This window comes from Platichthys flesus, chromosome 5 (genome assembly GCF_949316205.1).
Source record: "Platichthys flesus chromosome 5, fPlaFle2.1, whole genome shotgun sequence".
NCBI lineage: Eukaryota > Metazoa > Chordata > Actinopteri > Pleuronectiformes > Pleuronectidae > Platichthys > Platichthys flesus.
The window spans coordinates 6,926,191-6,947,142 of record NC_084949.1 but is presented as its reverse complement, the minus strand read 5'-3'; the positions used below and the strand labels follow the sequence as shown (position 1 = coordinate 6,947,142).

The window sequence follows — 20,952 nt, the reverse complement described above, 5'->3', positions numbered from 1 at the left end:
AAGAAAAGAGATGACTTTGAGTAAAGGAAGGAGGAAACCTTTTTTACACAACCAATACAAATAACTTGGACAGGAACACAAGAGTTTGGTTTAAAGAACGGTTTTGGGGAGAGGAAACTGTGAATACACTAAATCTGGGGCAATGCTCTTCCCCGGAGAGACAGACTTCCCTTGTTAAATTTGTTAAGTGGAAATCAATACATAATAGATTAAAAATACTAATGATCTAACTCTAATGAAACTTAATGTATTTAAAGTGTAATATAAATTATCCCCAACAAATGCAAAAGAAATTACACAAAAAACTAAGAAAATTCGAACTCAAACAAGAAAGTTCCTTCCCAAAAATAAATGGTCTTTGTTAAAAACTATGGAGTAATGGAGAGGGTAGAAACAAGGAGGACAGCTAAGGCAACAAACAACTTAAAGATGGACAGACACTGAGACAGGGAGTGACACACAATGAACAAGAGAGAGAGAGAAGGTTAAAAGTTGACAGGAGAGATGACTCACTCTCACTGACCCTAAAAGACTCAGGGCTAATGTTGCAAGCTATAAACTTTAATGTGATGTGCCGTCATTAAAGTTAATGCTGATGTTAAGGTTCTTCTGCTTGTACTGTCGGGAAAAAAGGGACTTAACTGTTCAAATGGAAGCTCACACAGAGAGTCAGGAACAGTCAGCCACAGTTTAACAGAAAGAGAATACAAGAGCAATGATGTGGACGAAACGTTAGTAGTTAGTGAAATAAAGTGTGTTTATGTCTTTTATGCCCACAACCCGGACTGTGATAAAGAGGGAAGAACTGCCCCCTGAGAAACAAATCTATGTGTTTGAGAAACACGTGACGCTAACTTGAGATTTCAAGCACAAAACCTCTATCACAACGAGCCTGCATTTAGCCAACCCTGTAAACAGTTTACTTATATACAACCTTGGCTCCAAGTCCACTGATCCATGTCTGAACATAGGGCATCCACTTGAGCTCATCTGGATCAATATATACCATCCCACAGCGACTGACTGTGGCTGGAGATGCTACCGCTAAGTCCTGGACCTGGAAAACAAATCATTACATATATCACTTTTGTGGACATACCAGGTAAAACAGGAACAAGAAAATGAAAACTACTACTCCTCGAATTATGTATTTATTTGGGTATATACACTGTCAAAAGGAATTTGAAATCTTGCTTGTGCATTGACCACACAAACACACAATGATCTAACCTCGAACAACATATGGATGGATTCGCTCAGTTTGATTCTCTCGCTGTTGGCCAAACACAGCATCTTGTTGTCGTCCAGTACTGTGTTCATGTTCTCTATCCACAGGGCGTCGACCGGACCGTCGCAGACCACCCACTTGTGCTCATCACTGTAGTCGTTGGTTGCATTGCGGACAGTCAACGCAATGAGTCCGTCGCGCCACTCCAGAGTCAAGGAGTTAACCTGAGGAGTGGAGGTCAATAATGAATGTACGTAGAGAGAGAGGTGAAGAAGCTGTTGTATTATATATAGTCTCATATCTTAAATACCTCTCCATAGAGCTCTCCCATAGTGACAGATTTAGGGTTGAGGACATAGGTGTTGACAGGCTGATAGAAAGGGTTGTTGTCCTTGTGCACTGTGCGATAGAGGGTCTCCAGTGTGTCAGCCAGGACAGTGTAGACGGTGGTCTTGCCTCCACCAGTTGGCCCTACCAACATCACACCATGACGCACTATCATGGTCTCATAGAGTTGAATCACCTGGTCACGAGAACAAACAGGAAAAATAGATAACACATCCAGGGTATCTGACAAAATATCCAAAAATTGTTTGGCTATTAAAAGGAGACATAGCCATACAAACAAAATTCCATTCACATCTATTGTGTTGATGTGTTGGCAAAAATCGGACAGACCTCAAAACTGCTTCAAGTAAAAAATTAAAATATCAGAGACAGGAAATATTGTGTATTTTCTATATTTTGTTATTGTCAAAAAATCCAATGAAAACATAGAAACAACAATGAATTTTATGTGAACATGTTTGTTTACATACAGCTGTTAGAAGCACATAATTGAGCCAAGTGTCTTACGATTCTTTAACATTATAATATATGGATATATGGATATGGTTATTTGTGTTTGTGAATAATTTAACAGATCAGTTGTTCTTATTTGTAGGTCTCTTTATTTATATAAATAAATATATATGCTTTGCATGTTCTATGGTGCAATATATACTGTCCAAGGAAAGTTTTTTGACATTTCTTCGGTTACGTCTGTGTGCCAATTTTAACTATTAATTCGGTTTTTATTTTACAACCTCGACCAAGGAGGTTTTGCTTTCACCCCTTTCCATGTTTATGTTGGCTGTTTTTTTTGTAGGCAAGATTACACAAAAACAAAGAAACTGATTACACTTGGTGGATAGATGCAATATGGGTCAGGAAAGAACCCATACAATTTTGAAGCAATTGATTGTTTTTCCAAGGAATAATAAATTGCTCTTGCTGAAAGAAACATATTATTAGGTATATTTAGAGGACTAATGTTATGTTTTTATTGAATATATTGAATTGAAGGGGACTGTTGGGCCTTGGCAGAAGTTTGCGCTATACTGAGTGCCATTCTAATCTTTTCATGGGATGTATTGACCCCAGGTAAATGAGAAATAACCCCAGACTTAATTTTCATTCAAAGTGTTTAACAAAACTTTTAAAAAATAGAGGTGAAAATAATAATAATTGCTTTTCCCATTTGTACTCTACCTTATTAGTCATGCTAGCGAGCGGCTGCAGGTTTCGCTTAACTAGACACTCCAGGATGGTGGAATGTAGAACACCATAGTCATGCTCAGGGATGCTCACACCAGGAAACAGGTCAGACACGATACCACTGCAGGGGTGTGTAAGATGGCATATTACACATGCACAATAACAATAAACGTTTTCACATTCAACAACAAAAAGCCTGTAATCTTTTGTTGTATCTGTGCATTTGGATAGTTAGAAGGAAGAGTTTCAGGGTTACCCAAAGAGCACGGTATCATCAGTGAGGAATTTTGGAAGGTTGGCATCCCTCAGGGCTCTGATGAGAACCACATCTTCCCTCAGGTGGGGGTTTTCTCTCTTTAGAGACCTAAGAACACACACACACACACACACACACACACACACAAACACAAACACACACAGACACGCACACAGTGACTTTCAGCTTTTATAATGGTTTTACGGAAAAAACAAAAGCATATTTGTGTCGTGCATGTTTGCAAAAAATAATTTACAATTTAAAAACCTATGCTGGAAATGTTAGTATCAGCACTGTGCTTTTTCCCATTATACTTGTTGTAAATAGTTCATTAGTCTGTTTAGTTATTAATTTATTTATTCTTTGTATATATACTTCATTCCTCAGCATTATTATTAATTACAGTAAAACACAGGTAAAAAAGGACTTGACGTAAGAGGTGGCCACACAATCAGCTCTCCAAGTAGTTAGTGCATTTTAATAAATTAAATAATTAATATACGCCAACATCATTGTTATAATGGGAAAATTAATTAGAGTAATAAAGATAAGAAGTGGTCATCGTGAGCTGGATTTTTTATACAGCAGCAGGCAGGCTCCACTCAGTTATGAAAAAGAGGGAACAAAACCATCAGAGACATTAAGGCAGGTGATAATGAATGTGTGTTCAGTATGGAACAAGCAGACACAGAGGAGTAATATCGAGGCAAAGACACACAATGCATCACAAGCCAATTACAACAGTTCCCTGAGCTTCAGCTAATAACCAACAGGCAAAAGTCTCACTTTCACTACGTATGGTCAGGAGCCTCTCTTTGAACCTACTTATGCGCCCACGCACACCAGGAACAGCTGTGCCTTTGCTGTCTCCAATTTCGTCTACTTAATCTTGCGACAAATCAAGTTTTTACTTTTACATGGAACTGACTATTTCCTGTATCGATGGCAGTTTTACAACAAACCTTGCCAGCTTATCACTGACGGTAAACCTTTTCCATGTAACACTGCATCTTTAACAGCAAAACATTGATGCTAAATATACAGAATGTGTTGCAATGTGTGCATCTGTGGTCCTGGTGGGACTCTCCTGAAAAGGTGAGTGCCCGCATGTCCCCACAACTGAATGCACATGTGTGTCAGTGAATGCCCGAGTGTGACGCACTGACCCCGCCATGACCAGGACAGACTTGACTGCTCTCATGCCAAAGTCGTAGTGGTCCTGCTGAGACAGCTGCTCAGAGCACAGCTTGTACATCTGGGTCATCTTCCTAGCCAGGGTCTTACTGGATTCAAATCCCTCAGAGTACAGAATAACCTGGAGGGAGGGTCAAAAGCGAGGAATACAAACTGTTGCATAGAGAGAAAAATACAGCAAGCAAGCATATGTGCAAGTGCGGGGAGTCTTTTACCTCAGCAATAAGTGCGTAGTTTGGCACCATCATGGCTATGGGTCTGAAGAGAGCTTTAAGGTTGTCAGGGAGCTCTGTTCTTCCAGCGTAGCCTGGGTTCATGGTGATGAACGCAGCGCAGGTGTTCACAAGTCTGATCTCGCGGCCTTCAAATCGGAATCTTTGCAGCTGAATAACACGCAGAGTCAGATAACACAATGTCTTCAATATTTGCAAAGGGAAGTATGTGTGGCAGTGACCTGTATGTTACCAGTGCTTCTCTACTGTGCTATACAGTAGATGACCGGCTACATTTTCAAATGGGCTCGAATGTTTTTTTTTGTTTATTCAAAAAATTCCGTCCAAACATCAGTATAGAAATGATAGGAGCCCATCATCACATTAAACCAGTGGAATCAGGTGTCAAATGGTTGACTGACTGGAGATCAGTGAGGCTTAAAGCTTGTGTTACTTTGCACGTTAGGACAGCAGAGCAACGTCCTTAATTCTTACACGATGCCTTGTAAACACTGTTAAGGGTCTGTTATGGTGTGTTTATGAGGATATACCTTAGCAGCTTTAGCATTTTTTATGGTTATGAGCTGCTGAGCGATCACAGACAACACTTCGATGTTGATTCGGTTAAATTCATCAAAACAGCACCAGGCTCCTGACTGAGCGAGTCCACTGAAGAAGCGGCCCATCATCTGAAAGACACAATTGCGATTGATTAAAAAGTGACAGCAATTTGAATTCCAATCCAATTCCTAAATAAAGAAGCATTATGAATGTGTCTCATGCTTTTAATATAGGTATCAGTTAACTCCATTATACCTGCATTACATTGTGTTACCCGCAACATGTCTGTGAGTAACATGAAAAGCACTTCACCGCACAAAAGCGCTGGTTCAAAGGTTCTAACATCTCATGGACACTGGTATTATATGTTACAATTAAATGCTGCTCCCACTGACACTGGAGCCAGACCTGAACAAAGCATTAACACATAAAAGCAGAGAAGACTGTGTTAAACCCTCTAAATCAAAGCCCCATCCAGCTCTGATATACTTCAGGTGTCTTCTGGCACTAAATAACTACGGGAGACAGAAGAGAATTGCTTTCCAGCTGTCCTGTCACTGGGTCCTTTCAGCTGAACTGGTTGTGCCTTATTGCACTGCAAGGCACAGGACACAGCACTTTTAAACGTTAAAAATGCTCAAGGTCAAAGGACCAATCGGAAGTTTCGGCGATTATACAGACATACTGATTTTAGTTAAATGTCAGCTGATCATTATTAATAGAAGGTGAACGATGTGCACAAACAGACACCGTGAATAACACACGTATCATAAGAGATGAGAGCTATCTCAGGAAAAATATAAGGATACAATCCTGTGTTGTTAATATTAAAGTTTCAATTCGTTTAGATATGAGTTTATACAATAAATACAGACAAAACATTTAAGGATGTGACCAGCCGTATGACACCTGACATTAGCGTCCCTTAACACACATCTAACGTATGTTCCTCAAATTAATAAATTACAGGAAATTTATCTAAAGAGAATAAAGGGAGAGAATTAAATTTGGATTACAATTATGCTTTAACAGCACACAACTATGGCTCTGTGAAGTCTGATCAGTGATTTCAAAAATACACAGGATAGAAGTCTTGACTGCTTTAGCAATAGTGCCATCTAAAGGCTTAACATAGTCGGTACAGTCGAAGTGGAAGAGAGCCTTCTCATGCAATTTCACACAGAGCAAACAAGAGTGGAGAGACCTGCAGTAAACCAAAGGCTCCTGAACATGTGGAGTAGGTAAAGAGCTGAGGGGAACAAATGATGAAATACTGAGCAGAAAAATAAGCAAAGAAAGCATATCAGAAACACAAAGACCTTATAGTCAAGCCCATCAGAGCAGTTGAAGACAACACACTGGATGGCCAGTGCCTTGGCCAGGTCCTTGGTGGTCTCTGTTTTGCCTGTCCCTGCTGGCCCGGCTGGAGCACCTCCTAAATCCAACTGGAGAGCCCCCATCAGGCAAAGGTAGCAACGGTCCTGAACAGTAGAGAGGTACGGAAGAGAGGGGGGATTAAACGAGGCAACAAACACACAGGAGGTCTTCCCTGTTTCTGTTCTATACTCGCACAATTGACAAACATGTCTGTGGCTTTATGTGAAATCTAAATGATCTCACACAGTGATTATTAGATTCTGAGTGGAAGCTTGTCTAACTGATTATAAAATTGGTCTTTCCAGCTTTAATTTGATATATTGTGTTACCGTGAGTGGTGTGATGACCAGCCGTGGACAGGCTCCAAGGTATTCGTAGCCATAAAGGTAGGTGGACAGAGCCATTTTGGCTACACAGTTGTCCACTTCCAGGTCCCAGTAGTACCGTAGCTGTCTCTGCCATTCAAAGTTAGACCTGGTGTCCACCTGAAACAGACAGTTGAAGTTGCTGTAAGGTGTTGAGTTGTAGAAATCTCACGTGGAGATCGGAGTCAGCTCCTGCTCCGATAAAACCAAGTCAAGAACAGACAAGGACAACACATCTGCTTGATGGTGTTTGTGTGGATCTCCACAAATGCACTAATACTTCACAACTGTACCTTCTGCTGGACCAGATCTGTGACAATGTCTCTGGCGTGGACATCGGTGGTGATGAGGGCAGTGATGATATTTCGGTGCAAGGCAGGGAGCGGTTGTCGTACCAACGCCGCCAATGAAATTAGCCTCTGGAATACAAGCAAACGTTGCAAGCAATCACATAAGATCTTTAAGTTAAAAAGTTAAAAATAGTTGGGCATGAATAAAGTGTCACAACAAATCTGAAACAAAATAATAGGGATTCAAAGCAAGCTGAAGAGTCATTAGTGGTTATAAGGATTACATCAATGTTGGCCAGCTCAAATTCCTGCAGGGCAGCAAAGTGGTCGTGATCTCCCTCCAGGCAGGCGTCCATATCCCTGCACCACATCAACTGTGAGATGGTCAGCACCACCTGGTGGACACAAAAAAACAAACACAAACTAATATTAAATGCCTCCATTAAAAAAAAGAAAGAGATAGTTATGGCTCCTGTGAGTGAATAATCTAAATATATTAATATAAAATGATATAGAGAATTAAAAGTAAAAGGGTAATTTACTGGCAATAATATGTAATGATGTTTTGACATGTCAAGAGATGTAATTCTACACACAAAAGCACATAGGGCTGAGATTGAGAGATTGAAAAGGACCAGCTCTTACGTTATTGTTTGTGTGTGTGAGTGTGTGTGTGTGTGTGTGTGTGTGTGTGTGTGTGTGTGTGTGAGTGTGTGTGTGTACCTGCGAGGGATGTCCAGCCACCACCCACTCCTCCCTTGACTTCGTCAGGTAGTCTGCAATGGCGGCCTTGCTGAGGCTACGCAGGGAGGAGAACATCGCCTCTTCCACCTTGCAGAGCCACTCCTCCACATTGCCTTGAGCCTTCAGACCTTTAGTCAAGCCCACCTTCACGTAGACACAAAGGAGGAAGATTACAGTAATGGACAAGACTACATGTGTTTTGTCCTTTTCTTTAATTGAGGGTTCACTATGAATCAGTTCTCACAGCAATAATTTGCCCTTTGAATCTACCTCTGTGTATGGAAGGGGCTTTATAAATCAAACTGCCTTGTCTTGCCTTGAATTTGTGATCATTGGACAGCTGCAACCATTTAGCTGCTACTCAACTTTGTGGCAAATCAAAATATTCTGTGTTTCAATAAAGTTTTCTGATTGTTGTATCAATCTTTATAATTTTAAATTCAGAATTTGGCATGTCTATTTTTTGCTTCAAGTACTGCTTGTACAGGTTTTTGCTAAATGTATGAATCGACTTTATTCTAGCTCTCCTTCAGGCGGCGGTCTAGTGGCAGAAACTTGGACTATGGGCAGAGAAGGTCTCTGGTTCGTCTCTGGTTCGACTCCAAGGAGAGACAACAAAAGACGAACCTGGATTGATCTGTCCAAAAATCCAAGAGAATTCTCCCTACCCTGTCTAGTGCCCCTGAGCAAGGCACCTTACTCCCCCAACATCTGCTCCCCGAGCGCCGTACATGGTCGCTCACTGCTCTGTGTGTCCTGCACCAGATGGGTAAAATGCAGAGGATAAATTTACCTACCATTGCATGAGTGTGTTGTGCATGTCTGTGCATGTGTTTGGTATAAATAAACGAATCTTAAAAAAAAAAATCTTAAATCTTAAAATCTCTTAAAGATTGTTAAGTGGCTGACAAGGTTAAATAGCGTTGCAGTTTTGTATGGAGAGAAAGGCAGTGCAAGAGAGTATTTTTTCCTTCAAACTTACCCTCTCTTATTCTCAGCGACGACAAGAGAACAAGAGTGGGAATTAAATACAATCAGTGAGTGTGACGAGAAAAATTGTGTTAAGGTTACTCGAACAGACCTTCTCTCCTTCGGGAGAGATCATAAACAGGATCACTTTGCTGTATATGGTCTCCTGTTCCGCATGCGGTGCTGCTTCTTTAGCATCAGGGTTTTTAGGGAGCAAAGCAAACTCCAGCCGGGTAATGGCATCAAAACACTTCCTAAGGTGTGGCTGCACAGCCTGAGGATTTCTTGTCTGGGCCAAGATCTTTAGCAGCTCATCATTAGATAAGAAGCAGAACCTGCAGGGGACAGATAAAGAAAGATTATCAGAGCAGGCAACACTATACACACAGGACCATAGTCGTTAGCACTCAGTGCTCAGTGGGAGGAGATGTTAAGTAAAAACTGTCAAGGAGGGAAATGCAAAGCAACATGGTATGTAAATTATACTCTTACGTTTCAAATGTTAGATGTAACGTGTGACAATAAACAAAGCATGTGCGTACCTGGGGAAGATGACTCTCTTTGACTCAAGGTAGTCTTCCAGACACTTCTGTATCTCCTCTAGGAGAGCATTGTTGTGCTGAAAGGTCTCCAGCAGATCTGTATAGGATGAAATTAGTTGTTTGTATGTTGTGTGAGAATGTGTCTACCTGAGTGAGAAAAGTATTTTTCCACTCAGGCTGCACCATCACCTACCAGGCTGTACGGCTGCTCTCAGTGCATTGGGCATCTTTTTGACCCTCCCCATGATCTCCTTCCAGGTCTTGTCCACCTTAAGAAACATCTTGGATTCCGCAGGCAGCTGCCTCTTGATATCTGGAGCTAAGAAAATACTCTCCAGGTAGAGCCAGTTCCTTTGGCATGTTAGCCACTCATCCTGTAACAGAAGGGTGAACATCAGCAGAGTGGCCATTGGGAAAAGGTGAGCCCAGGGAGAATTAAATAGGCACACAAGATTAATAATGTTACTAAACCACAGTCTTAAATGTGACACTGTTACTAAGTCTTTACATGAACTGAAATAACGGAATCCATAAACATTAACAGAGAACAATTACTTTTGCAGCCAGTAGGGAGAGCTACTGTGTTACATTTACAGCTATGTCAGAACAATCACTTGCAGCCAGATGTAAGATCACTCTATTCAATGGTATCAACAGTGCAGTGGTATGGGATCTGTTCTAAGCTGTCACCAGTGTTTGGTTGAGGAGAGTCAGCTGTTCCAGCAGTTTGTCCACCCTGACCTTGATGGGCGCTACGTAGCGAGAAGATGCTACCGTGCCCACATTAATAAGGCTGTCGTCCAGGAGTACCTACACAGCAAACAAACGTGGTGAGCTCAAATAAACACACAATCTGATGTACTGTAAGAGAGAGTGTGTGCATGTGTATGCTGCATTTTGCTACCTGGATATCATCCGTGCCTCCTAAGATAAACATGTCCTCGGCTTCGCCATGAGATAGGACAGTCAGCTCTGTGGTCCTCCACATGTCCTCCACCTGCAAGACCCATCCAAAGGGCAGAGGTTAAACAACATGGATGTTACAAGAAACCTTTATTCGTGTGTGTGTCTCATGTGAATCCTTGAGCAGGCTTATTTCAATAGTGGCGACCCAGTGACACTGGACTCACGGTGAGAGGGGATTTGTAATAAGGGAAAAGTCCGGACTCAAGCAACCATAGGACAGAATATCCATGTCCACTGTTTTCATGTTTAATTCCCATTACACACAGTGGCGTACACATTACTGTATATTTGTATATCTGACAGAATTTAAATACTGCAAAGTTACATTTTAGTGAAATTGTGGGTACTGCTTTAACCGAAAACTGACTATGAAGCTAGTGCGAAAGAAAGTGATATAGTTGATGGCAGATCACAAGAATCTATTTTAATTGTCTATGATTAAGGCCAGACGCCACTACATAAATCAAGCGGTGTCGCAAACCTGGAAACACCACATGCCACCACATTACTTGAGTGTATAAAATTGTAAATTTTCTTTTTTTTAACAGAAAGAAATCCAGGTATTTAGAGGTCATCATTGAATCATCATTAAAGTCATCAAATTGGCATGTGTGGGCATAAGATTACCAGCTCATATTCAAATAACAGGTGTTGGAGGTAACTTCTGCTGCAGCTTCTCTAAAACGAAAAGGGTACATAATATATTCATTAGAAGTCGACACACCTTTGTAATAATGGTCTCCACGGATGCCTCCCCTGAAGCCTGTCCTGACATCTGAAAGTCAAGGTGCTGTGTTAGTCTTGTTTATCAACGTTTAAGTATAAAGGTATTCAGTAAACCTGGCTTGTGTATTGAAGGCGAGTAGCCCATGGCAGAGCAAATCTCCATCTGTATGGTACCTCTTGTATCTCTGTGCCATAGGAGAATATTTTGAGCTCCTCCAAAGCGGCCATAGTGAGCTCTGTCACGTTCAGGGAGGTGTTCATAATAGACTCCAGTTTGGTCCAGTGTTCTGGCTTCATACATGGGTTACGCAGATCAGTGATCACAGGCAGCTGATGAAAAACACATGAGGATGTTTAAGTCAAAGCAGTCTTGTAGAACAGTCTGGCTACATCACAACTACTAGCTTTCAGTCAATATTTCAGCGTGTTGTCATGTTGTCATCGATGTCAGCCACTACAGAACACTTTGTCCAACGCACCCTTTGCTTCATAACTTCCACCTTGGCCTTCAGACTTAGCACTACGTTGTTGCGTGGCAGACCCTTCTCCAGCTGGACGACGTATTTGCCGTATTTGGTTATCTGTGAGTTGAACTGCTCTAAGTCCAGTTGCTCAAGTGTGCCCTATTGAGGAAAAAACATGAAGGAACAGCTTTAAAAAGAGAGAAGGAGCTGCATACATGTCTAATATACCATATGCCTGTCCAGGCTAGCACATACAATTCAGTCTTTTCACGTGCACCTCACCTGCTGCCACACATCCTGAAGAGAGTCCCATTCCTCGAGAGAGTCCCAAAGCAGCTGTTTCAGCCTTAAATCTGCAGTCAGCTCCTCCAAGGTGTCAAACTTGGTCACCTCCATCTGTATGTAGAAAAGGAAAACTGGTTTGGATTAGTGGGCTTGTTATTTTTTAACACTGTAACACATATAATTTGTGACTTGCTGTGTTTAAAGGAGAATGATTTTACAGATTGAATCTGAAGAATTACAGCACCTTGAATTTCTTCTGGTAGGATGTGTAGGTAGAAGCCTGGGCCTGCATCTCATCCATAGAAAGATGGATCTTCCCCAGCAGCAGACGCACTCTGGAGGAATCTGCATTGATGTCCAAGATTTGTGGATCCTGCACATGAGAAGGCACACAATAAACAAGTAAAGACGGAATGATAAGATAATCATAAGGGAAAAGAAAAAAACGCTGTGCAGTCCCAAAGTTTGTGTTTGTAAGTGTGTAAATAGGTAACAGAGGTTTTCCATATACCTGTGACTTCAGCTTGGTTTCCATGACCTCCCGGTTCAGCTGCTTTATGGCCTTGCTTAGAGAAGTGCACAACTTGTCCATGCTGGACTCCCGATCTAGCACTGCCTCATCAATGAGCATGTGCAGAGAGTTAATAGAAGATGGCAAGGTGGCGAAGACAATCATGTCCTCGGGTGGCGTGGGAACCGAGTACTTGTTAATCAGATTGTACATCTTACACACAGTCTCCTGCTCCTCGTCCAGCTCTGTAATCTGGTAAGATCAACGAAAGGAAAGGGGAAGAGTGGTGGTTGGGAAAATTGACAGAAATGTGCAATATGAATCATAGATTTTTACAATTTGATGTATTTACAGTATGACTGTCATTGGCCACGGAAAGTTTACAGTCACAGGTGGGGACATTTGTGCAGTGAAATGTTGAAAGATTAACAAACATGATATTTAAGTCTTACCCTCTCTTGTATCTCATCCAGGAATATGAGTGAGCTGGCTAACTCAGCGGTAGTAGTGGGACTAAACTCGAGTTTAAACTGGGCGTCACATGCCTCACTGATGATGGCATCTAGTTTCCTCTTGGCCAGCTTGGTGAGCATCTCATTGAAGACCTAGAGGATGGATTTAATATTTTTGTATTTAATACTTTTTCTGTAGTGTTTATTGAATATTTTATAGTACTTATTCCAACGGATCACTGGACCTCTCTTTTACAATTTACATTTCAGTTATGTTTAATCAACACTGAAAGTCCTCACTGCCCTTTTGTTTGAATCACTTGTTCGTCATGATCAAATAATTAAACTGATTGACAATCAACGCATCTGTATGCTCCTCACCTCCAGGCAGCGCAGGGGGGAAGCCACAAGCTTCTGTTTGAGCTTTGTTTTGTCCACCAGCAGTAAACCCAGATGTTTCTTCTGCTGGATGTCTTCGGTCTCTCTACATTCACTGTGGTATAACTTCAGTGCGTTTTCAAAGAAGGACAAACCTGTGAAATTAAGACAAAAGTCATCAGTGTAACAAAGCCACACGTGTTACTCTGCTTGCTCTGCCCATTGACTACAAGTCATGTGTGTCCACTCAATGTTTGTCTTTCAGGTTTTCCCTTTTTTGTCTTCCAGTGTGTTTCCCCAACAGTGCACGGATAAAACCTTCCACCCTCTAACTTTTCCTTGTGCCTATGTATCTGTCTAACCTGCTGTGCAGCAATGTCTCTTACAACCTTTGTCAAACCCCCAACCATTGTAATAATACAAATGGTAGTGATTATATATGATTCCATATAGATATATGCATATACCTCGAGCTACACTTGTAAGCACAACTAAAAGATGTAATTATAGTCCACAAAAGAAGTGAATTATCTATGTGATAGTGATAAAGTAAGGATTGATTTTGTGACTGCTGCTTCCGAATGCATACCTTCCCACAAAAGTTGAATTAATCAACAAAGAGATGTTTTTTAAACAGCATAACAATGCTATAGGTAACATAATCATATTTCTGAAGAAAGAAAAATGTTTGCGAGCTAGTTTAATTTCGACAAATCTACAGTTGGTAACTTGTTACGTGCTTGCATGTGTCCAACACATGCTTCTGTTCGCCAGTAACAAAGGTATATTTCATGCTAAAGAACAAAGAAAAAAACAGCAGTGTTCTCAACTGAAGTGCTCTTTGTGTTGTGAGTGGGAGATGTGTTACAAAAATAATGTCTATGTTGATGTATGCTGGGCATCACCCTGTTCATGTTGCTGCATCGCATCCAGATCCAGACTCTCGTTCTCCTTATAGAACACTCGGAAACGCTCAAACTCTTGCGAGTACACTTTTGCTGCATCAAAGGCAGCCTGCAGGGATTCCTAAGAGGAAAAAAAACAACAAATAAATAAGGTCCACACACAAACAGTACTGTATAGACAAAGCACATTGTGCATTGATGGAGCACAAAGGATAAGTTAAAGTGTACCATAATTTTTCGGATAATGCTTTGAAGGTAGCTGTCAGTTTCCATGATGAATTCCAAACTGGGGCCATCTTCATATTTGTTTTCCAGTATCTGTAAGTTAACAAACAGACACAGAGATGAGATGACACACTTATTACTATGGGTTTCTTCCTCTTTATTCAAGAGCCTGGTCTTTCAGTTTAAGAGCAGCACTTATTGCTTTCAGGCTCAGATTTTGCGATGCTTTCAATCAAAACCCTGTGGACTGTGGATAAATTAAATTGTCCCTCCATTGTTGTGGTTAATCTTGCTGATGGTATTGTTCCCCAAAAAATACAGTGGGGGAAAAAACAGGCAAGCGTCTATTTTGTTGTCATAGTTGGACTTAACCAGTCAAAGTATTACATCCGAAATGAGTGTTGGACCATTTAATTTTGTCAACATTACACTTGGCAGATGAGCGCAGGAAATCTGAGTACAAGCTAACAAGTTGAGCACAAGCAGAGCAAATCTTAGCCAAAGTAGGAGCTACTTAAATGTGAGCGCAGGATTTTAAGTGAAAGCATAAGACCACAAGAATATGTGGAATCAAATAACGATTGAAATACTTTCAAATATAAACATTCAAATACAAACTAAGTTACTCTCAATATACATAGTTCTTCTTACCTCAAACTCTCCAGGCTGTGTCACTGAATCAAAATCAGGATCTGTCCCAAATGTATTAACCGACAGCACTGTCTTCTGAAACTCCCCAATGACCTCTGCAATAGTCTCCTGTGAAATAAAAAAAAACAGGGAAAAACACATTCACAATCTGTACAGGAGTAGCTGTATATTGGAGTTCATCATCAATAAGCCAAAGTATAATTATTAATGATGATTTGGGAAACACACCTGAAAGTTTTCTTCACTGGGTTTGAAGGTCAGAGCGTTTGTGTCCAACATCAACTCAGAGATGAACAAAGGTTGGACATGAGGGGTTTCTGACTCAACAGACTATAAAAGACAAACACACACACACACACACACACATACACATCAAGACCAAACTGAGAAACGCTCTGTGTCTGCTTAGAGTGATGGTTCCACTGGTGAAAATACTGAAACAACACCCTACCTTCCCATCCATCTCTTGATCCACAGGGTCAGTGGTGGTCTCAGAGTGCTGACTCGAGCTCTGAATGATGGTGCTACCGGGTGTTAGATCTACCTGCTCCTGGAGCACAGCCAGAAGCTTGGCCACTGCATTCACCACCAAGGAGTGCAGGGTCTTGACGACCATATAGTCAACAAGACGGATGAAGCTGAGCATGTAAGAGACAGACGGGTTGGACTGGGTTCATGCTATAGACATGTCATTGTAAGAAGTGCACAGCTTTTATTCAAAAGAGATGTTTAATTCAACTGCCTCATTCTGCCAGGTTAGTTAAGAAGAATGGTGAGTGGAATTTAGTCGTGATTAATTCCACGAAACCTGTTTTCCACCAACAACAGGTCAAAACATATTTTATCCTTTGGGAAAAAGGAGAAGGGGGTATGCCTTGTACAAGAATAGAGACAGAGAGTTATCAGTATAAAAGGGAAGTAAATTCATTAAATTACGCACCAGACAAGGCGGCTGGAGAGAAACGTCTTGTTGATTCCCATAAGCAGTTTCTTGTCTATTTGATCATCTGTGTCAAAAAGAGAATTGTATCAAACATTCAATACTGAAGTCTATTTATGCGCATTGAATCATGTTCATATGTGCACACTGTATACACGCACTTGGGTCAGCCGACTTGGATTGAGGTTCCATTGAGAAGTTGAGACAGGCACTAAGTGTCACCTCCTTAACCAGGGCTTCAAACTTCTCCAAGTCATTCGAAATCTGACGGGAATAAATACATGAAGTCAACGAGTTTCTGAGGACACATGCAAACCAAATGCACTTACATATGACAAATATTTATGCCAAGTGCTGTATGAATGTAGTATTGCCTTTTTTTTACCTTTTGCAGTTGTTTGAGCTGCGTGTCCTGGAACTCCTGCAGTGTGTAAGTGTGTTTTTTCTCCACGTGACACAAGCTTGTGTCGCTGATTTGGTGAGACATTTTCCTGATGTCTATCAATGCAGGACTTAAAGACTGTAAGAGATACACACATGTTAACAGGTTAAACATCATTTCCATACTTCTTATGTTCTTTCCAAGATTGTTTCTCGAAGTGACCATATTTACAGTGAATGAATGACTGATTTGAAAGTGAATCTATGCATTTAGACAAGACAAAATAAAATAGATGTAAATTATGACGTTTCGAGTCGAATATGAATTTCGGGGCTTGTGGACTCTTGGATGACCCCACAGGAGCAGTATTGAGGAAGCTAAATCCCTAATAACTTCAGTTGTATTAAATTCAGCTGCTTCACTGTTTACCCCTGAAACTCCAGCAGTGTTTTGTGGACTCAAAGACTTCATCCCCCCCTCCATCGACATAGGGGTGAGTAGATAATGAGTGAATTTTCATTTGTGGGTGAACTATTATTTTAAGTGCACATTTTACATTCGAATGGCATAGGAATAGAGTGAGAACTTATCAAGTGCTACCCCTTCTTTATAATTTGTCTTCGAAATGTAAAATACAAAAAAAATACACATTCAAGCTTTCTGCTTCAGTTCCCATTCACCATTCAGAACAAGTCAGTCAAATAAAGCTAGAAATAGAGTAAGAAATAGAGCATTTCGAGCAAATAGAAAAAAGGGCAATTCAAATAAAGAAAAAATGTGTCAGAATGTAATTTTTTAACATTCATTTCAACTTATTCAATGTTTAGCACATTTTCCATTCCACTGTACATTAACTCCATAATTTGACTCATTTTGCTATCAACAGTGATGATTTGGTTGGTTATCACTAATTATTTGATCAAGCTGATTTTCCCTCACCTGACACAACTTTTGGATACTGATGGGTATTAATCTTTTTTTTTTTTTAATTATAACTTGGACAGTTTTGAAGTCAACCAGATCCCTACATTTTAGGGTTTTAAGATGATAAAGAGTGAGTTTGTTGTTCCTCTATATGCAGTACATGGTTTTCACTAATCAAGAGCATTGAGACAGTGTGTGACTAAATGTAGACCTTGGTTTGTGCACCCAGTGACATACCGGATTGACAAAGAACAGGCGGTTCTGCAGGGACTCCCGGGCCAAATGAAACTTCTTTTGGCGGACTTTTGAGCGCCAGACATAGAAAGGTTTCCATTTTTCGAAGAGGGCAAAGAAACGGATGGAGCTCATCTTGCAGTGGTAGTTGTACTCCTCTTCCCAGCGGTCGATGGTCACATGCTCATACTCGTCTCCACGCACGACTACCACGCCATCTTCATCGATCATCATGAAGTCATCTTTGCTATACTCATAAAGTTTAACTTCGCCCGGAACCACATGTTTACCAGCCCTAATGGAAAAGGGTCGTTTGGGGAGACTGGGTGTTGATTCCACATCCTGCGAAGCCTGAGAAGGAGCAGTTGAGACGCACAAGGGAAGATGAATTCAGCTGATTTATGGGAAATTAACTCCACATTCTTTATGCCTTTAACAAAATTCTAACCATTTGCATGAAAAGCTTGATTTTCTGAAAATCATTTTGATTTATACCATTTTTTTGACTGTACAAGCAGTCGTGAAGATACACATTAAAGCTTGATTACAAATCACATTCAAAAAATGCTATAATTTAACAGGTTTTAGCGCTGATTTTGATTTATGAAATAAATTCAGAGCAGATATACTTTTCAGGGACATGTGCATCCTATACTATTGGCATTTTTAGGCATTGCTAATTTTCTTCTTGTGCCTGCATGTCACTGACCTTTGAAGTGGACGGCAGAGGAGGTAGGTGGACAGGCGACTGTTTCTGGGGCCTGTGTGGCTGCCCTATTTGTTTAGGTGAAGGTGCCCAGCCTGGAAAATGCATCCGCTTTAGGTTGTCTAAGTGTTTGCGACTGGGTTTTATTCGTTTCACACGCCTCTTCAGCACAGCCTACATCAAGGAGAGGAAACGGACATTAACAAAAGATTCACACCTGTATACTTTCAAATCTGAGTCTGAGACAAGGTTAATATATGTTAATAATATGGGAGGTACCAAATTTTGAGTGGATGACATCTCATTGAGTTACATCTTTGTTTGCCAAGTCATACCTCCGGGTCTTTAATATGGAGTGGGGGCTTTGGGAAGATGGAGGAGTGGCCCAGTTCAGGGAGCTTGTGAGGCGGCCCAGGGACCTCTGTGTCAAAAGGGATGTAAGTACATTAACACTTAAGAGTTGACTTACCAAGAGTTTTGGATTATATACTATTTGACTTGATTAGCACATTTCCATAAAATCAAAAAGGCTCTGGATTAGCCGGACCTACCACTGGACATATTTCCCTTGCTTGGACATTGTAGGGAGTCTCTGGGAGAAGAAGAGGCCATGGTCGACACAAGCTGTGGGACAGAGACAGAGGAGCAGTACACCACAGTGGAAATGACATGTTAATGTAAGTGAAATAATGTTACTGAATGTTGTCTATTTGGTGATTTTGTTCCAGAAGACTATTTCTTTTTATCTTTTAAAAATGTCCTTTAAAAACGATCTTTGGTCTGAGACTAAGCTAAAGTGCAGTGGTAACATCCGAGTAAAGTCACTAGGTTTTAGCAAAAATACAGAAGTACTTCACTTAAGTTGACTTGTTTTATTTTAAAGTCATACCTCTGGGTCTTTAACATGGAGTGGGGACCTTGGGACAGTGGAGACACTCAGTTTGGGGAGCTTGTGAGGCCGCTCAGGGTCTGTGTGTCGAACGGAATTTAAGTACATTAATACATAAAAATGTTACATTTACATTGATGCAAGAAATACATGCATGTATTTGTGTTACCTTGCTTAATGTTAGCTAAGTTAACTGTCTAACGTTATTTTTAAACGTTGAAAGCAGCCAACTTCAGTAAGGGCAAACTCCAATCGTGTCAATGGCTACAGGCTTCTGATTTGTGGCAACAGGTTTCTGATATGAGGCAACAGGTTTCTGATATGAAAAGGCAGTTGCCTTTGATGCCACACTATGCTACACTGTTTTGAGGCTTTGACACCGCACGGTTTGGAAGCAGCCACCTTAGCTGCCTTGGATTCAACACTGTTGAGAGGCAGTTGGAGGCACTGTTTGTGATTTTATTCCATGAGACGTATACTTGATTATGAAAGTTTATTAGATAGTATGATAGTTACAGTGGGACGTGTAAACTTGTAGGAGAAATGTACATTTTTATCCTTGCCTCAAATTCTACATCAGATGGTGAATAACTCCATGATAGCAATGATGCACAGAGATGCCACTGCTCATGTAGCAATGTATTGACTATAACTTTAGCAAAGAAGAAGGAAATACCTCAAAGCAACATAGTGTTTAGTAACGGTAGGAATAGGGTCACTCTCCATTTACAATTTTATTTACTATCATAAGTTGACTTTGGCCCAAATCTTTTCCTTATGAAGGGATCTCATAGGGATTCTCTGAGAACTCTTAGTTAAATACAATCACATGCATAGGAACATTCAAATTGGACTTCTTGTAACTCCTGCAACTTCAAAACATGTTTTATGAGTGACTAACTTCTATGGTGTAAAAGCAACAGTGCATATACTAGACAAACGACGAACGAAGCTGTACACAAAGAAAAGCTGCCGACTTACTACTTTTAACCAAGTTTTATTCTCATGTCTTCAGTATTTATATGATTTCAGTTAACTGACCATGACTCCATTAACAGGAATACTGATACAGGCTGGCTTATCCTGTTAAAATAAAGTGAAATGTATTGATGATAAAGCAAACTGTTATTTATACTTTCCTGGCTAACCAATCATATATCCACCAAGGTAACCAAATATGTATTTCCTTGCTTTTGATGACAGACATTTCTTTTTTTTTATGTTGACATCTGACTCATCATCGGAATCTTTCCACGTTAAACACACTTTTAAAGAGAAGTTTACACTCTAGTAAAGCCCTCGAACAACGTGCGATTATTCAAGAACTATAAACTGTGAAAAAAAAACACAGTGAGAATCCCAAGACTTTCCCGAACCTACAGATATATTTTGTGGTTAGCGTAAAAAAAATTTGACTAATGGCTAATGATACATTAATAACAGCTTCTCACCATCTTTCTATTTCAGACAGAGGAGTAAAGTCCTAGCTAAATTTAGTGTTTTTAGGTAACTCATTCAAAAGAAAGCAGGGTTCCAATTTCAGTCATTAAGCATCATGTTCCATAGACTATAGGCTATATATATTCATATGGAAAAAACCATATGGACAGATGTTAATGCAGTGAAGTGTCCACTTATTACTTGTTGCACATTGTTACAGTGCAAAGTATAAATGATGTCCTCAAAAGTTTTTTGATGGCAGAACGTGATGTGAATGATGTGAAGCCTACACGTATCCAACAGTAATATCACTTAATTTTTAAATGCAGTTCAAAAAACTAATATTACTCATCAATATGATGACACAATGCTTGGTCCCATAAAATGCTCAGTAAATATAATTAAAGTTTTTGACACATTCAATCGACTTTCAAATAAACCTGAAAACATCAGTTGAAAGTCTTGACCATCTTTCGGGAGATATGCTACAGATAGGTAGAGGATAGTTTTCATTTTTGTCCTGTTAGTGGCTTTATTATGGAAGATTAATGTGCAGTTCCTGTTATAAGTAGGTTGGTGGTTGGTACTCTTGTTTTGAAA

At 40.3% G+C, this 20,952-nt stretch overlaps 1 protein-coding gene across 1 annotated transcript in view; it reads right to left on the bottom strand.

Moving 5' to 3' along the window:
* The window catches only part of dnah6 (dynein, axonemal, heavy chain 6), a 51,901-nt gene extending 33,266 nt beyond the window's left edge, over positions 1 to 18,635 (bottom strand). The window contains exons 1-38 of the mRNA XM_062387302.1: positions 18,575 to 18,635; positions 18,359 to 18,444; positions 18,027 to 18,197; positions 17,321 to 17,668; positions 16,163 to 16,297; positions 15,939 to 16,041; positions 15,778 to 15,844; positions 15,289 to 15,475; positions 15,066 to 15,167; positions 14,838 to 14,945; positions 14,190 to 14,279; positions 13,962 to 14,082; positions 13,060 to 13,211; positions 12,679 to 12,831; positions 12,227 to 12,478; positions 11,960 to 12,088; positions 11,713 to 11,826; positions 11,446 to 11,589; positions 11,141 to 11,296; positions 10,965 to 11,015; positions 10,179 to 10,271; positions 9,965 to 10,084; positions 9,468 to 9,648; positions 9,275 to 9,371; positions 8,845 to 9,067; positions 7,743 to 7,907; positions 7,304 to 7,414; positions 7,023 to 7,148; positions 6,694 to 6,849; positions 6,307 to 6,468; positions 4,978 to 5,115; positions 4,430 to 4,597; positions 4,187 to 4,335; positions 3,021 to 3,128; positions 2,759 to 2,885; positions 1,539 to 1,751; positions 1,231 to 1,452; positions 935 to 1,057 (exon numbers count right to left, since the gene is read on the bottom strand). Coding sequence (XP_062243286.1) covers positions 935 to 1,057; positions 1,231 to 1,452; positions 1,539 to 1,751; positions 2,759 to 2,885; positions 3,021 to 3,128; positions 4,187 to 4,335; positions 4,430 to 4,597; positions 4,978 to 5,115; positions 6,307 to 6,468; positions 6,694 to 6,849; positions 7,023 to 7,148; positions 7,304 to 7,414; positions 7,743 to 7,907; positions 8,845 to 9,067; positions 9,275 to 9,371; positions 9,468 to 9,648; positions 9,965 to 10,084; positions 10,179 to 10,271; positions 10,965 to 11,015; positions 11,141 to 11,296; positions 11,446 to 11,589; positions 11,713 to 11,826; positions 11,960 to 12,088; positions 12,227 to 12,478; positions 12,679 to 12,831; positions 13,060 to 13,211; positions 13,962 to 14,082; positions 14,190 to 14,279; positions 14,838 to 14,945; positions 15,066 to 15,167; positions 15,289 to 15,475; positions 15,778 to 15,844; positions 15,939 to 16,041; positions 16,163 to 16,297; positions 17,321 to 17,668; positions 18,027 to 18,197; positions 18,359 to 18,444; positions 18,575 to 18,635 — 5,412 coding nt within the window. The remainder of the gene's footprint in view (positions 1 to 934; positions 1,058 to 1,230; positions 1,453 to 1,538; positions 1,752 to 2,758; positions 2,886 to 3,020; positions 3,129 to 4,186; positions 4,336 to 4,429; positions 4,598 to 4,977; positions 5,116 to 6,306; positions 6,469 to 6,693; positions 6,850 to 7,022; positions 7,149 to 7,303; positions 7,415 to 7,742; positions 7,908 to 8,844; positions 9,068 to 9,274; positions 9,372 to 9,467; positions 9,649 to 9,964; positions 10,085 to 10,178; positions 10,272 to 10,964; positions 11,016 to 11,140; positions 11,297 to 11,445; positions 11,590 to 11,712; positions 11,827 to 11,959; positions 12,089 to 12,226; positions 12,479 to 12,678; positions 12,832 to 13,059; positions 13,212 to 13,961; positions 14,083 to 14,189; positions 14,280 to 14,837; positions 14,946 to 15,065; positions 15,168 to 15,288; positions 15,476 to 15,777; positions 15,845 to 15,938; positions 16,042 to 16,162; positions 16,298 to 17,320; positions 17,669 to 18,026; positions 18,198 to 18,358; positions 18,445 to 18,574) is intronic.
* Between the last annotated feature and the right edge of the window lie 2,317 nt (positions 18,636 to 20,952).